Consider the following 16,117-nt stretch of genomic DNA (forward strand, 5'->3'; position numbering starts at 1 on the left):
TCCTGCCCCGCAACTAAGAACAGGAGGATGCGTCTGGTAAGCTGATACAGTGCAGCGTTTAAGGTTGTTCTATAAGGTATTTTCTCCTTCCTTTCCGAATGCATTCGTAATGCAACTGGAAGAACGCTCGACGCATTTTTTGGAAGTCCAGGGTTCGAATCCCGGCGAGGGCATTGTTCATTTTTCACGTCTCCAGCATAAGGAAAAAAAAAAAAAAAAAAAAACCTTTTTACTCTACAAATGGCGCCTTAACTAAAAGGTGGTGGACGATAATTCGTCACTACCAGTGACAAATTATCATGAGTTATCATAAAATTATCGTGAGTCACTACCAGAACTAGTTTTCGTTTATCGTTATTTTTTCATTAGCACTCATGTATTAATTTTGGTACTTTCGATAGGGTTTCGCGAGATTTTATTGTGAAATCAATACGCACGTCATAGTTGCGTTATTATAATAAGATGTAAATTTATCAGTGAACAAACTTCTGATTCGTTCCGTTAAGACGTTGGAAGTAGAAAGAAATTTAAAAAGTACGATTAAATAAATTCAAAACTTTCGTGACACACATCACACATTAAGATTATGAAACATTGCTGTTTCTTACAATTTTCTGAGAAACATTGCCTCATCTCCAGCTTCTTCGAAAGTTTCTGCAAACATTCTAGACGTACCTGCCTGCTATGCAACTTATTTAGCTGGACTGAACTAGTGATCAAATTTTTAACGAGTGGCCCCATAAAACATCTTCTATAATTTTAGTATAACTTAACAACAAAATGATCACAGCTCATTTGTAACACTGCCTTAATAAATTTTTCGTAAATCTTAGTATAATCCCTGGGAGAGAATTGTTTTACTTTTGTGGAACCCATATCGTAATTCTCAATAAAAATTTACATTTTTAATTAATGATGCTTATTTCTGTTAACTTTTAAAGATGTAATTAATTTGCATGTCTCTGCTATGTCGTTCTAAAAAAAGAAGCAATATTTCGTCGACATGTTTATACCCAACGAAAAAAGCAATTTTTTTTAAACCAATTACAAATGCAACTCTATTTTTATCATTCATATTTGTCTTTTGCAGTATGATTTTTCAAATGTTCATATTTCGTTTACACTGATACCATGAATTAATGGAATTTGTTTTTAAGAGCTTTAATTTGGTTTCTAGTTACAGTTAGTTGGAAAGAGAATGCAAGTATAAAAGCAGAAAACAAGTAATATAAAAAGAATTTAAAGTCAATTCCTACTTAGGTCAACAAAGAAAAATTTTAAAAGTACAAAAAACTTTTAAAATACAATTTTTTTAATTAAAATTTTTAATATTTATTTCATTGCATTTAATTAAAAATTAAAAAGATTTTTAATATGTGAAAAAAATTTAAAGTCAATTCCTACTTAGATGAACAAAGAAAAATTTTAAAAGTCCAAAAAGTTTTTTAAATACAATTTTTTTTTAAATTAAAATTTTTAATATTTATTTCATTGCATTTAATTAAAAATTTAAAAGACATTCAATATGTGAAAAAAACTGTATTAACATTGTAATCGACTACAAGTTTAAAAAAATGTATTTGAACTTGAGTGGATGAATAAAAAGTATTTTATTAACGATTGAAAATTAATTAATTAATAATTAATTAAATAAAAAAATTAAAGTCAATTCCTACTTAGGTCAACAAACAGAAATTTAAAAAATAAAAAAAAAGGTTAAAATAAAAAAAATAAAAAAAATATTTTAATATAGAAAAAAACTATATTAACATCAAGTGTCATCCACTATAAATTTAAAAAATGTGTTAGAAATTGAGTGGGTGAATAAAAAGTATTTTATTAACGATTGGAAATTTGAACAAGAGACAGGGAGAGTGTGAACTAATAGTAGAAATTTAATAAAACCTGAAAAGCTTTAAAAATAGCGATAGATGTATTTTTATTACTTAATTTTAGTATACGCACATGCGTAATATTTAATCTTATGCCCGCAAATTCTTAGAAAATATGTACACATTTTGAACTGACATCACTCTAAAACTACGAGTAAAATGTTTGAATAGAAATCTAAAATTAGCATATACGAATATGCAGAAAACAAAGCTTGTTTATTTGTGGCTAGTCATTGTTTATAATAATTATTAGGGTGTGTATTGTATTTGTTTGTTTGTAAATAAAATTTAAATCATAGTACCCTTACCATCTCAGGAATCGATATTCTAATCTAACAATATTACCATATTCTCTGTGTCTATCCATTATTTCTCTGCATTGCACCATTATATGTCACCTATCAAGTCTGTTTAAATACTAATTCATTGCATTTTCCCCTTTTTTACAGGTCATTAAAGTTCTTTTCATGTATGTTCTCAATTATCTCGTATTCTGGGTTCTCTTTCAAGTGGTGGTCCTGTACAGATATTTTAAACCTCCTCAACAAGAGGTTAGTGCTTAATTTCTGCGGTTAAATATCGTCTGAGAGTGCTTTTCCCCTCTTATTAACATATACATACGCGTAGTTTTCCATTTATATATATATATATATATATATATATATATATGAATTTCATTGATTAAGAAAGCTAGAAGTTCAATATATTTTTTAAATGCAAATAATTAGCCTTTACTTTTTTTTAAATCAAATCAGGTAATTTTCTGATAAATCTGAAATAAATATTGTATTTTCAGCTCAGTTCATACTTGGTGTCTTACTTAAAACTGCGTAAAGTTCCTTAACTAGTTATTTTATATTAATTCTCTATCTAATCTCCTTAATTTCCATTTCCCTGCTGGAATATAAATTTCTAGCTCGTGCGGTATTCAAATGAGATAGAAAGTACGGAGTACTTACAGGAAGGTTTTAGAGGGTAAAATCAGAGCGTTTTTGTCTGCTTAAAGACCACGATGCTAAATTTGATCTTCTCCTGATTATTATTCTGCAGCGTTGAGTTATTTTTTGCCATTAGTTCATGCCGACTTTGGTCCGGGACAACTTGCGCGCTAACAGTTAAGCTGTGAAACGGCTAGGCTAGACTTAGCTTCAGTTTGTTTTCTTAATCAATTATCTTTGATTTGAGCTAAAACTCTTGGCTTCTGTAAGCAGGAGTTGGTGCCGACTGTTAAACTTTATTTGAATTAATAAAAATGTCTTTTACACCCTTTCTCTGTCTCTGTGGTACTTGCAAAACATAGCAATAATTCGCTACTTGTCTTTTAGAGTTCTGGCCTAATTTTATGCTGACTAAGAAGACTAGACTCTATAACTTACAAAAAATAACTGATATGCTAGGTTTATCAAGGAAAAGTCTAGATGGGACAAGAAAAAGTGTTGAAAACTTAACTGAGTAAATCTGAAAAAGCTCTCTCTTAAAAATATAAAATTCGCCTTACATTTTAAGATAAATTTTAAGATAAATTTTAACCACGAGTATATTCGTCAATCACAAAATAAGTTGCGCTGGTAAGATATTGAATGAAAAAGATGGGTTTATTTTATAAAATTGAAAATTTTATTACTAATATTTACTTATTTGGTTAACATAAGCATATATTACATACATATTAAAATAAAAACGTAATAAATTAAATTAAATATTATACATATAAAAGTAAGAATTTAAGTTCTTGCTGTTCAGCGAAACAGGGTACTTTGCAAATCGAATGCAGCGAAACAGGATACACAATGGGACTTCGCAAATCGAACACCAGTAACGCGATTCCTTCCTGATCTTACGTTTGTAGCGATGCGAACACCTTCGCGTAGGGTTGTTTTTCTTTCGATGTTCCGGGTATATAATCCGAAACATGATTCCCGCTTAATTGGCTTATATTAGGTGCAAATGACCGAGTTTGTATCGATTTATTTCTTTCCAATTGGATACGTCGCAAAAGTGTCTCCAATAAATTTGAGCAAAAAGTTGATACGCGATAAAAAAGTTGATACGCGATTTCATTATTTTTTTTATATCATATGAATGCATTCAGACTCATAATGTCTAAGAAATGGAGAAATATCTTTTTGTAGTATTTTTCAGTCATTTTCTTGCTGTGGTGTACGCTATGATAATTCCATCGCTCATTCCACTCCACCCACGTTTTTATTATAATCAATCACTAGCTCCGGTTTCTTTGTTATTATTTTTCTTTTCTCTGTTTCTATTACGTTGTCATTATGTACAGTACTTACTAAATAAACCTTCCTCTTATCTTTTCATTATACGCATGGCGAGTATACTCGTCAATAAACAAAATCGTGCCGATTCTCCATGACGAGTATACTCGTCAATCACAGTTAATTGGTTAAGAAATGAACATGTAGGTTAATGGTTATTTTTTCCTGTAGTAATTCAGCGTAAGCGAGTCTTAGTTTACTATCCTTTCTTCAGAATTTCCTAAGAACAATAGTACACTTAGAAAAAGAAAATGTAAGCGAATGTTAGTGCTGCATTGTTATCGATTTCTTTTCAGATATATCAGTATAATGGATGCAGGCCTAAACTGAAATCGCTCAATTAGGTGTAGCTGCTATAGTCAGCCGTTTATACATTTATATTATGGTAGTTACCTATGCGGTTTATTTAGTATTTAAACAGTGTGCGCAGGATGTTTATTGTATAACTATAAAATTTAGTTATATTCCTCAGGATGATTATTTTATATAATGCTGTAATTCAGTGTAATTAATGTATCATTCTGAAACTTATCAAAATATACCCACTTTTAATATCCAATCAAATCTTAGAATAAAATTATAGCAGTAAAATTCAGTTTTATTTTCGAATAAATGCGGTATTAAATTGCCAAATCTTCTGTGAATTTCAATGAAGCAACATAATTTTTAAGGAGCGTTTAGGTCAGTTCTAGTTTTAAAACACATTTTTTTTTTTTTTAATTTTCATATTTTAGTAAAACTAGAGGTTCTTTTGCTGTGATGTAAGAAACAATGTTTTTATTTGATTTCGGAACCACGACGTATTAATATTTATCATTTCAGTTTAGTCAAAAATAAGAGTGATTCTTCTAATAAGAACGTCTTCACAGTTGTCAAATACAGTAGCAATAATTCCGCATTATTGTACAACATTGTACATTGTATTCGGGCTCAAAGCCTGCGAACAAGTTGCTTGCATGAAGGATTTGCGGCTTTTCGTTAATTTAACATAAATGCAGGCTTTTTTTTATTAAAGTGTCCTCCACATAGCTATCCTTCTCATTAGGCAGATACTCCTGGTGTGCTTTGTTACAATATAAAAAAATCCAATCTAGTCGAAATCGAGAATCTTTTAGGAGTCGGATTAGAATTTATTACACCTCTTATATTGCTTCGGTATAGTCAAGGAGCATCTTATAAACGATTAGTGATGATAATGATTATGTTAAAGTATTCCTTACGTCCTGTTCCTCTCTAGTGTTTGCGAATCATTGTATTTCTATCGCAGTAAAATCATTTCAGCATATCGGAGTAATTTCCATATTAATATGTAATATCGTAAGCTATATAATATGAAATCTGAAAGAGCTTTCTTTTCAGCTCCCACCTTGGTATCGAAAGATATATTTTCCGGCACATGTTTTGACATATACACAAAGCGCCATCAATCCTATCATCTACGGAGCATGTAACGAGAGTTTTCGGAAGGCTTTTCGCATCACATTTCGCTGCTTATTTCGGAAGAATCAAGTCCGTCCTGCGCCCTTCTATGTCCATTCTCCTAAGAGACAACGGCGAGTCGTCAATCACAACCACAATAATAATCAAGATTATGTAAGTTCTACCTTTACATTTTTATGACAACGTAAAATCGAAAATCATCTATAAGTTTTGATCAGCTAAATCATGTGATCACCCAGGCTTTTTTTTTATTATTAGATTTTCCTTTTTTCTACTATTTTAAAAATGTAATTACGTATGTAATTATTTGCTCTTCCATGTTATACATCCTCTGTAAATTATAAATCAAGAATTAAGAATTATGTGGAGAATTTATGAAGGACTTACTTCAACTGAACTTTTGGAGGCCCTCCTTTTAAGAACAGGATGTTTTTATTCTACGCGTACAAATTTCTCGTCTTAGAATCCAAGAATTGTTTCAGGAGCATTTTTGGACGCGATCTTCGAGAGCTCATTAATCCGATTCTGCTAAGATAAATAATATTGTTTTCTGAATTTGATTATAATTTTAAATTAAGATTTGAGCATTTTGAGTTACACAGAGTTTGTATACTACTACTTCTAAAAGGCTTAATACTTTGCATAATGCACATTATGCTTAATATTTCAATGAAACGTATTCTTACCATATACTTTATGCAAAATGAGTAAATAAACAGTCTACAGGCAGTGCAGTTTAGGTGTTTGACTGGTAGGTATCACCAATAGGTCACAGGCGAAAACTTCGCGGCAAAAACAAAACATCGTGGACGAAAACGTCGCGGAGAAAACATCGCAAGGCGAAAACGTCGAGGTACAAAACATCGAAGGAGAAAATAAAGCAAGGAGAAAACATCGTTGGAGAAAATAAAGCAAAGAGAAAAATCGCAGTTCTAAAACGTCGTACAAAATATCGTTGTCGAAAAAAACAGCGGTTCAAAAACTTCGCAGTTTAAAAACATCCGATAACATCGCAGACATGCGTTTTTCAGGCTTTAATAATTGTAAATGGATATTCGCATAATGATTTGATACGCAGGATGAAAAGAAGGATAATTTTTACTTTCTTTTTTTATTAACTAATAAATTTTTAAAAAGTAGAACAAGAAATTTAAACAAAACAAGAAATAATTTTTGCTGTAACTGTATCAGATTAACAAAAGTGAAGAAAATAATCTCATAATTAACTTAGCAGTTTTTTCATAGATAAGATCATGCAGTTACTTATCTTCCTTTTCTACTCTGGTTTAGATTATACTTTTCATGAAAAAGTACCAGTAAAACTTTATAAAAAATAATTTATTAATGACCTTTGTTAGTCAACTATGTCAGTTTAAAATTCTATTAAGTGCTATAAGTTTGTGGCGTTCCGACAGATACTTCAACTTCTATTCATGAGATGGCGCCACGTGTAAAATCCAGTTCTTAACCGGAGCAGCAAAGCGACGTCATTACTCACTCAGACTTCTCGTCAGACAACTGTACACGACGGTAGCATGAACTATGTTCCGAGCTCTGCGTTGATCTCTGCAATGTAATTTAAATTGTAATTTAGTACTTAATATATTCTTTTGTTATAGAAGATTGTGTACTCTTATTTTCTTTAATTATATCATGCATTAAGCACACGACCACCAAAAGTGGTGACCTTTTGACTGAGCACGCTACTGAGAATGGATTTTCAACGACCCTAAGCCACGTGCATCCAAGGCATTCTGAACAACTGACTAAAAATAACAACGAATATGGACATTAAACGTATGCTACAACGTACCCCTTCAATTATTTCTAGAAGTATTGATATATATTGCTTGTGTTTTTTTTTTCAAAGTCGTGCATATCATCGCAAGGAGCTTCAGCAAATCATCAATGTGATCTGTTCCGTTCCGCTGACTTCGCCAGTCGTGCAATAATTCTTCGATCATTCAACTTTTGTGACAAATGTAATACAATAGTGATTTTCGCTAAATGTGCTACATCAGTAATTTTTCTGCAACGTGCTACGGCAAAATTCTTCCCTCAGTGTTCGAGAGTAGTGAATTTCTTTCCCACGTGCTACAGGAGTGATTTCCTTTTTCCTTCGAAAGTGCCTTAGCAGTGTGAAGTGGTGATTTTGTGTGTGCGCAATACAAAATGAACGCATCATTTTTTTTTCTCAAATAAGGGTTTCTTTTCAAATGCATTTCGGTAAAATATTATTTGTGTGTGTAATTGCTGACCCTGTATTATTTGTGTGTGTATCGTTACGTAAATTTTTTCTGCATGGTTAAAATATTTATTGTTATCATGGCAAAATATCAATAGTGTATCCTCTTGCTACAATATTTGTGCTGTTAAGTGTTTATTAATTAAAGTGAAAATTATCTATCAGTATGCCCGACGATATTCCACCAGAGCCACAAATCACACGCGTTGCGGTGAATCCACTGCCCTTCTGGAAAAATAATCCTTCATTGTGTTTCGCTCAGATCGAAGCACAATTTTCTATCGCTCGCATTAGTGAAGATTCTACAAAATTCAACCATGTAGTTGCAGCAATTGAGTCTGATATTCTGAATTCAGTGCACGACTTAATTCTCAAAACACCTGATTGTGATAAATACTCCAAACTGAAACAGCGGCTCATTGAAATCTATTCAGAAAGTGAATCTTCAAAAATACGTACTTTACTACAAGGACTTGAACTTGGAGATCAGCGACCTTCATACTTGCTGTCACGAATGCGTGATCTGGCAGGAAGCCATTTTAGTGACGACTTGTTGAAGTCACTATGGCTTTCGCGTCTCCCTAATAACATACAAATAATTCTCGCTGCTTCCAATGAAGATCTAACCCGTTTAGCAGCAATGGCTAACAAAATTAATGAACTTGTTACTCCAGCTTATGACAGTGCTGCTAATGCTGCACCTTCCAGTTCATCCCTCGAACAACAAGTGGCTGAATTAACCAAAAAAGTATCTGAACTCTCTACAAGTCTTCATGCTTCACGGAGATACAATCGATCAAATCAGGGCCCACGTAATAAATTTCGTGCCCGAAGCAGGAGTCCATCTCGTCTTAATAGTCGAACGCAGTACAAAGAACCCACAAGTGGCATATGTTTTGATCATATGAATTTTGGCGCTCAAGCTCGCAAGTGTGCCCCTCCATGCACTTTTGAACAAGCGGGAAACTAAATGGGCGGTCTTCTGCTGGCCAACAGAATGTCCGCCACATCGACAGAATAGTACTGGCTGATCGTTCAACTCAGTTATGTTTTCTAGTAGATACTGGAGCTGACATATCAGTGCTCCCGAGAACTAAAACAAATGCTCACCAACTTAATAAACTTGTACTGTATGCAGCCAATGGTACCCAAATTGCAACCTACGGCACCAAACTATTGACACTTGATTTAAACTTGCGCCGGACTTTCAACTGGCCTTTTATTATTGCGGATGTAACTCAAGCAATTATTGGTGTCGACTTCTTGACACATTTCCACCTTCTAGTGGATGTCAAGAATAATTGCTTAATTGATGCTACAACTCAGCTGACATCACAGGGCCAAGCTTCTCACATATCGAACGTACCTACCAACATAAGTGTTGTATCGGGCAGCACACGGTTTCATCGGTTATTAGCAGAATTCCCTGACATTTTAAACCCATCCAAATCAGGGCAGCATACTCATCAGCCAGAAGTGTATCATCACATTGAAACACATGGCCCACCTGTATTTTCCAAGCCTCGTCGTCTTTCTCCAGAGATGCTAAAAGCTGCTCGCAAAGAATTTGAATTCATGCTAGCACAGGGAACTATTCGCCCATCTAAACGTCCATGGGCCAGTCCACTTCACATGGTTAAAAAGTCTAATGGTGAATGGCGGCCTTGTGGAGATTATCGTCGACTTAATGCCGTCACAGTCCCTGACAGATATCCAGTCCCACATATCCAAGACTGTACCCATCTTTTTCATGGAACAAACATATTTTCTACCCTCGATCTTGCCAGAGCATATCATCAGATCCCAGTGCATGCTGAAGATGTGCCCAAGACCGCAGTGACTACACCATTTGGTCTCTTTGAGTACTTATATATGCCATTTGGCCTTCGCAATGCTGGCCAAACATTTCAGCGTTTCATACACCAAGTACTGTCATACACCAAGTACTGATCCAACAACTTCGATTTCTGCATCGCATATTTTGATGATATCCTGGTTGCATCTACAGATGCGGAGGAACATTTTCAACATCTGCGTCAGATTTTCACTCGCCTTAAAGATCATGGATTAAAACTAAATCCATCCAAATATGTACTTGGTCAATCCTCAGTTTCCTTTCTTGGATGTCTTATCACCCAGAATGGAGTCAAACCTTTACCGGTAAGAGTCAAAGCAATTAACGACCTATCTCAGCCCAAAACCATCTCTGAACTGAAGCGTTTCCTAGCAATGTTAAATTTCTACCGACGCTTTCTGCCAAATGCCGCAAAAACACAAGCCTGCCTACATGAGTTTCTGAAAAATAGCAAAAAAAAAAAAAAAAAAAAAACGATCAACGAGCTGTCCCTTGGACTGAATCTGCATCTGCAGCATTCGTGCAATGCAAACACGATTTGGCAAATGCAGCCACACTTTCTTATCACTCACCTAGTGATCAGCTCTCTATAATGGTAGATGCATCTGACACGGCCATAGGAGCAGTGCTTCAAGCCCATACCACTAAAGGACTTTCCCCAATGGCATTCTTCTCCAGAAAACTTACTACTGCAGAAAGGAAATGCAGCACATATGACAGGGAGCTACTTGCTGTGTACTGTGCTGTTAAATACTTCCGGCACAACTTGGAAGGACACATTGATCATTTTCACCGATCATCGACCATTAACCTTCGCTTTTAGAAAAAACTCTGACTCATGTTCTCCTCGTCAGCTTCGACATCTGGATTTCATCGCCCAGTTTAGTACAGATATCAGTTATGTCTCTGGTACTGATAATTGTGTCGCTGATGCCTTGTCTCGGGTAAACAATATCAACCTCACTACCCCAGATTTCTCTGAAATTGCAAAAGCTGAATTCCATGATGAGGAACTCAAGAACCTAATCTCAAATCCACAAACCTCCCTTCAGTTACAACCGCTGCACATTGATCCAACGCTTAAAATTTACTGTGACATAGAGAACAATAGAATACGTCCCTATATTCCTGTCAATTTTAGACGTGAAGTGTTTAATGCCTTGCACAATTTGGCACATCCTGGAATCCGTGCCACCAAAAAGCTGATCGCAGACAGATTTGTCTGGCCAGCAATGAATCAAGACATCACAAAATGGACTCGTTCATGTATTAGATGTCAACTGTGTAAAGTATCCCGTCACACTCACAGTCCCATTCAACAATTTAACCTTCCAGCAAGACTCTTTGATCATGTGCACTTAGACTTGGTTGGCCCATTGCCTCCTTCAAATGGTTACACTTACCTCCTTACTTGTATTGATCGGTACACAAGATGGCCTGAAGCCATTCCTATTGAAAATATATCCGCTGAAACTGTAGCTCGAGCATTCATCTCCCAGTGGCTTTCAAGATTTGGCATGCCTACCACCATCACTACTGACCAAGGCCGACAATTTCAATGTCACTTGTTCGCATCCCTCACCTCTCTTCTTGGCATTCGCATTATTCGCACAACACCATACCATCCATCTGGAAATGGGATGGTGGAACGCTTTCACCGATCTCTCAAACAAGGTCTGAAGTGCCACAGTAGCACACACTGGACAGAAGCCTTACCTCTAGTCTTGCTTGGTCTTCGCACAGCATTCAAAGAAGACATTGGTAGCACTTGTGCTGAAATGTTATATGGTGCAACCCTCCGTCTGCCAGGTGAATTCTTTCACCCAGAATCTACTTCAGTTATCGACCCTTCAACATTCCTTCAACGTTTACGTGAGACCATGAGCAATATCTCGCCAACCCCAGCATCTTCGCCTAACCAGCCAAGCTATTTTGTACATCCTGAGCTTGAGACATCTTCGCACGTATTCGTGCGCAACGATGCAATTAAGCCAACTTTAACACCTTCATATGATGGTCCATTCAAAGTTGTCAAACGAACACCGAAACATTTCACCATCATCTGCAATGGCAAACAATCAGTGATTGGAATCGATCGTCTCAAACTAGCATTTCTAATGCAAGATCCAACAACTTCCTCATCAACATCACTCCCGGAAGAAAGCTTACATCCCGTTAAAGAGCAATCTAAAACTACCAGATCTAGAAGAAAGGTTAAATTTAACCCAAAGTACTTATAACGTACCGATGGTACTTGGGGGGGGGGAGTACTGTGGCGTTCCGACGGATACTTCAACTTCTATTCATGAGATGGCGCCACGTGTAAAATCCAGTTCTTAACCGGAGCAGCAAAGCGACGTCATTATTCACTCAGACTTCTAGTCAGACAACTGTACGCGACGGTAGCATGAACTGTGTTCCGAGCTCTGCGTTGATCTCTGCAATGTAATTTAAATTGTAATTTAGTACTTAATATATTCTTTTGTTATAGGAGATTGTCTACTCTTATTTTCTTTAATTATATCATGCATTAAGCACACGACCACCAAAAGTTGCATTAAATTTCTATGCTTAAGTTTCCATTTTACATTTTCAACAAACAGTTGTTAGTTAATAAAAAAATATGAAAGTAAAAAACTATTTTTCTTTCCATCTTGCGCTCAGAAATCAATATGCGAGTATCCTTTTGCAGATAAAAGCCAGAAAAACACACGCCTGCGATGTTTTCGGCATGCGATGATTTATAGTTGCTTTATTTTTACCACGATATTTTCGACGACGATGATTTTAAACTGCAAAGTTTTTCAACCGCTTTATTTTCGACGACGATATTTTGTACCATGACGTTTTAGAGCTGCGCTATTTTATCTTTGCTTTATTTTCTGCGACGATGCGCTGTTCCACGAAGTTTTCGCTGTGTTGTGTTTTCCGCGAAGTTTTCGTCTGCGATGTTTTTGGCGGACGCCCACTAATAAGCCACATTTTATTTGCAAAAAAAAAAAGAAGTGTACATTGTACGTTGCAGTTAACGAAAAAGGAATTTTTTTTTTGGAAAAAAGTAATTTCTTCTCAATATCAGAAAATTTGGTATAGAACAGTAATATAAAAGATTCTTCTACATGGCGCTTCTGCTTGGGGTACAGCTCTAAATCAACATGCAAAAAGACAACTAACTTCAATACATCGGCTTTTTCTCTGCTCTCAATAACAAAAGCATAAAATTCTTCAACATGGCGCTTCTGCTTGGAACACAGATCTAAATCAACATGCAAAAAGACAACTAACTTCCTGTTATCGATAACAAAAGCGTATAGAACAACACCTACCAGTCCTCAACAAATCATTTCAGGTATTCCACCAATTACTCTGACTTTACTGAAAGAAGCCGTTAAAAGAAAAGTTGCACGCCAACGACAAACAAGTACCTAATATCTATCATCCAACAAAATATGAAGAACTCAAACAAAATGTAAACTTACATCCAAATCAATTATATTCAGAAAATCCAATAGTAAATTAAAACATAGATCATTTTCAAATTCAGATTTTTACAGATGGATCAAAAACAGAGTTAGGCGTAGGAAGTGCTTATTGCGTTTTCAGAAATAATAATCTTATACAAACCTGGAAAACAAAATTTAATCATGCAAATTCAGTATTTCAAGCAGAACTTTTGGCTATAAGAGAAGCAATAACGTATGCAAAGCAATTCTCAATAACCAGTATTATAATTTCTGACAGTCCCTCAAGTACTCAAGCAATAGCTGCTCATAATCGCTCTCCTTTGGTTCAAGATATATGCATATTTTCCAACTGGACAAAAACCTAAACTACATTGGACACGTGCCCACATAGGGACATTGGGCTACGAAATGGCAGATAGCTTGGCAAAAGAAGCAGCAAACGGTACTATAACAGCAATAACCTATTTACCAAATTGAATATCACTTTTAAAATCAAGACTTGAACAAAACTTGATTTTACAATGGAAACTCATGTGGTCACAAGATAATACGGGCAGACGAACTTTTATATTTCTACCAAAACCAACACGAAATTTAGTTACAACAAATAATGCAATAACATATCTTCTAACAGCACATGGACCCTTCATTTCATATCTTTTTCGTTTCGGCTTGTATCATGCAGACAACTGCATATGTGGATCAACAGGAACAATAGATCATTACCTGTTTGAATGTGCAATCACTAAAGACCTCCACTTTCGTCTTTTCACAAGTGAAAATGCCCAAGGATGGTTCAAACAACTACTCATAAGTAAATCTCGCCGCAAAATACTTCATAATTTAATGGAATATCTCATAGAAAAATTGTGATAATCTAAAAGCAGCATAAATTAAGGCATCGCAATTCCACATCATCATTTTTTCGACATAATTAGCACCACTTCAAGGCAACACAACTTCAATCAACAAATATGAAACGTACTTCAGACTAACTATAGAATTTATCAGCGCTTTATCAGAACTTACTTCAGACTATTAACTTCAGCAGATAAATAAATTTTAACAGACTTAAGAACTGTGAACTTTTATGAATAGTGAACTATTTATGAATTATAAACTATTTATCAACTGTGAACTATTATTGCATTTCAACAAATCATCAAAATCCTATTTTATTTATTATGTATATAACAAAATTTTGTATCTAAATCTTTATTTGTATTCTACATCATGCATTCTATACCCTATGTACGTTCCATCAAAATTTCTGTTAATATTTATATTAATTCTGTCAATGCATGTCAAGTATATGTCAAAATTATGTATACATCAAAATCAAAATTTTTATTGTAATATAAAATTTTAAATAAACGTGGCCCCACTGAGTGAGCAATAAAGCTGAAAGTCTTCATGGCGGCACAGCCTCTCACCCAGTAGTCTCCTGTCTCCTGTTCCTTAAATTTTTGTATAGTTATATATTGCAGTTTAAAATTAAAACTGAGAAGATAAAAATAAATTTGCCTTGCCTGTTGTATGTATTATTTAAATTCATGCAAATACTTGTATATGATTTAGATTTTTGTATACTTTTGTTTGTTAAGTAATATTTTTATTTATTTATTTAAGGCATCATTTTATATGATAATTTTGCCCTTTTTTGTTAAAATATATTTATAACTTCTTATTTTGTCTGTGAGTGTTTATTTCATACTCTATCTTATTGTTCTTGAGATTTTAAACCGATGCTTGACTTGCAAAGTTAACTGAATTAGAATCAGAAGTATAAACACCAGTTCTATCAAATTTAGCCACGTATTTTCGAAGCCCCAGGGGCGATACTTTTTTAACCTGTAAATATCAAATTGTTGGAGCCTAGTCCAGTTATGATTGAGTTTTAAAATCATGCGACTGTATTCAGGACCTGTTTGACGATTACTTCTTCAAAGTTGCACGCCTACGACAAACAAGTACCTAATATCTATCATCCAACAGAATATGAAGAACTCAAGCAAAATGTGAACTTATATCGAAATCAATTATATTCAGAAAATACAATAGTAAATTCAAACATAGATCATTTTCAAATTCAATTCTCGTTTTGCTTACGATTTTGGTGATCTACAATATTTCTTCGTCTTTCCTTCGCCCGTAAAACATTTTCTTAGGTATACTTTTCTCCTTAGGCTATTTATAGTTGCTTACTTTGATGTATGAGCTTTATTTATTTCAATTAAATGTCAATTTCTTCTACATCTGGTGAAGTTGTTAAGGAGATCTCTACGAACCCCCAAATTGGCGGGAACGATATATTACGGCCAAATCTCAAAATAGTGTACGAAATAACTTCTTTTACATATATTAGCCTTATAGTTCTAAACGCTTCGTGAAATTACCGACAATTTTGTCGTTAGCCAGCGAACAAAATCGCTTCGCAAAATAACCAGCAAATTCGGTCGTTAGCAGGCTAGTTCTAATTGTTTTGTAAAGTGAGAGACCATTTCGGTGTTAGCCAGCTAGTTCTAAATTGCTTCGCAAAAATGTCAGCCACCCCAGTTGTTAGCCGGTCAGTTTTAATTGCTTGAGAACTAACTGGCCACATCTATTGTTAACCGGCTATTCCTAATTGTTCTGTGAAGTAACCGGTTACTTCGGTCGTTAGCTGGGTAGTCAAAATTGCTTCGCCAAATAACCGACCAGAGTTTGAATTAAGGGTAAAATATTACATAGATATTTCGGCTCCCAATCGGCTTTTGTAATTAAAGCAAAAAGAACAGGTCATTTTTTTTGTAGTAAGTAGACTTTAGGCATAACAAGTGCTTTAAAGCAAACAAAGTGTTTAGTGTTCTTGAATTGGTTAATATTCCATGCAAGAAGTAAAGTAAATAAATATTAAATGATAGAAATGTTTCCTATAAAAGGTTTTAAGTATCACAAAAATT

At 34.6% G+C, this 16,117-nt stretch overlaps 2 protein-coding genes across 3 annotated transcripts in view; one reads left to right on the forward strand and one right to left on the reverse strand.

The window, feature by feature from the left end:
* LOC118205829 (estradiol 17-beta-dehydrogenase 2-like) overlaps positions 1 to 16,117 on the reverse strand; it is a 128,731-nt gene that overhangs the window by 58,598 nt on the left and 54,016 nt on the right. The window lies entirely within an intron of this gene.
* The window catches only part of LOC118203752 (substance-K receptor-like), a 40,213-nt gene that overhangs the window by 23,460 nt on the left and 636 nt on the right, over positions 1 to 16,117 (forward strand). For both annotated transcript variants that reach the window (XM_035376039.2, XM_035376040.2), the window contains exons 5-6: positions 2,342 to 2,443; positions 5,531 to 5,764. In XM_035376039.2, coding sequence (XP_035231930.1) covers positions 2,342 to 2,443; positions 5,531 to 5,764 — 336 coding nt within the window. The remainder of the gene's footprint in view (positions 1 to 2,341; positions 2,444 to 5,530; positions 5,765 to 16,117) is intronic.

The sequence above is a fragment of the Stegodyphus dumicola genome, chromosome 3, assembly GCF_044657685.1.
Source record: "Stegodyphus dumicola isolate Sdum_Otavi_A_Nest chromosome 3, ASM4465768v1".
Classification (NCBI taxonomy): domain Eukaryota; kingdom Metazoa; phylum Arthropoda; class Arachnida; order Araneae; family Eresidae; genus Stegodyphus; species Stegodyphus dumicola.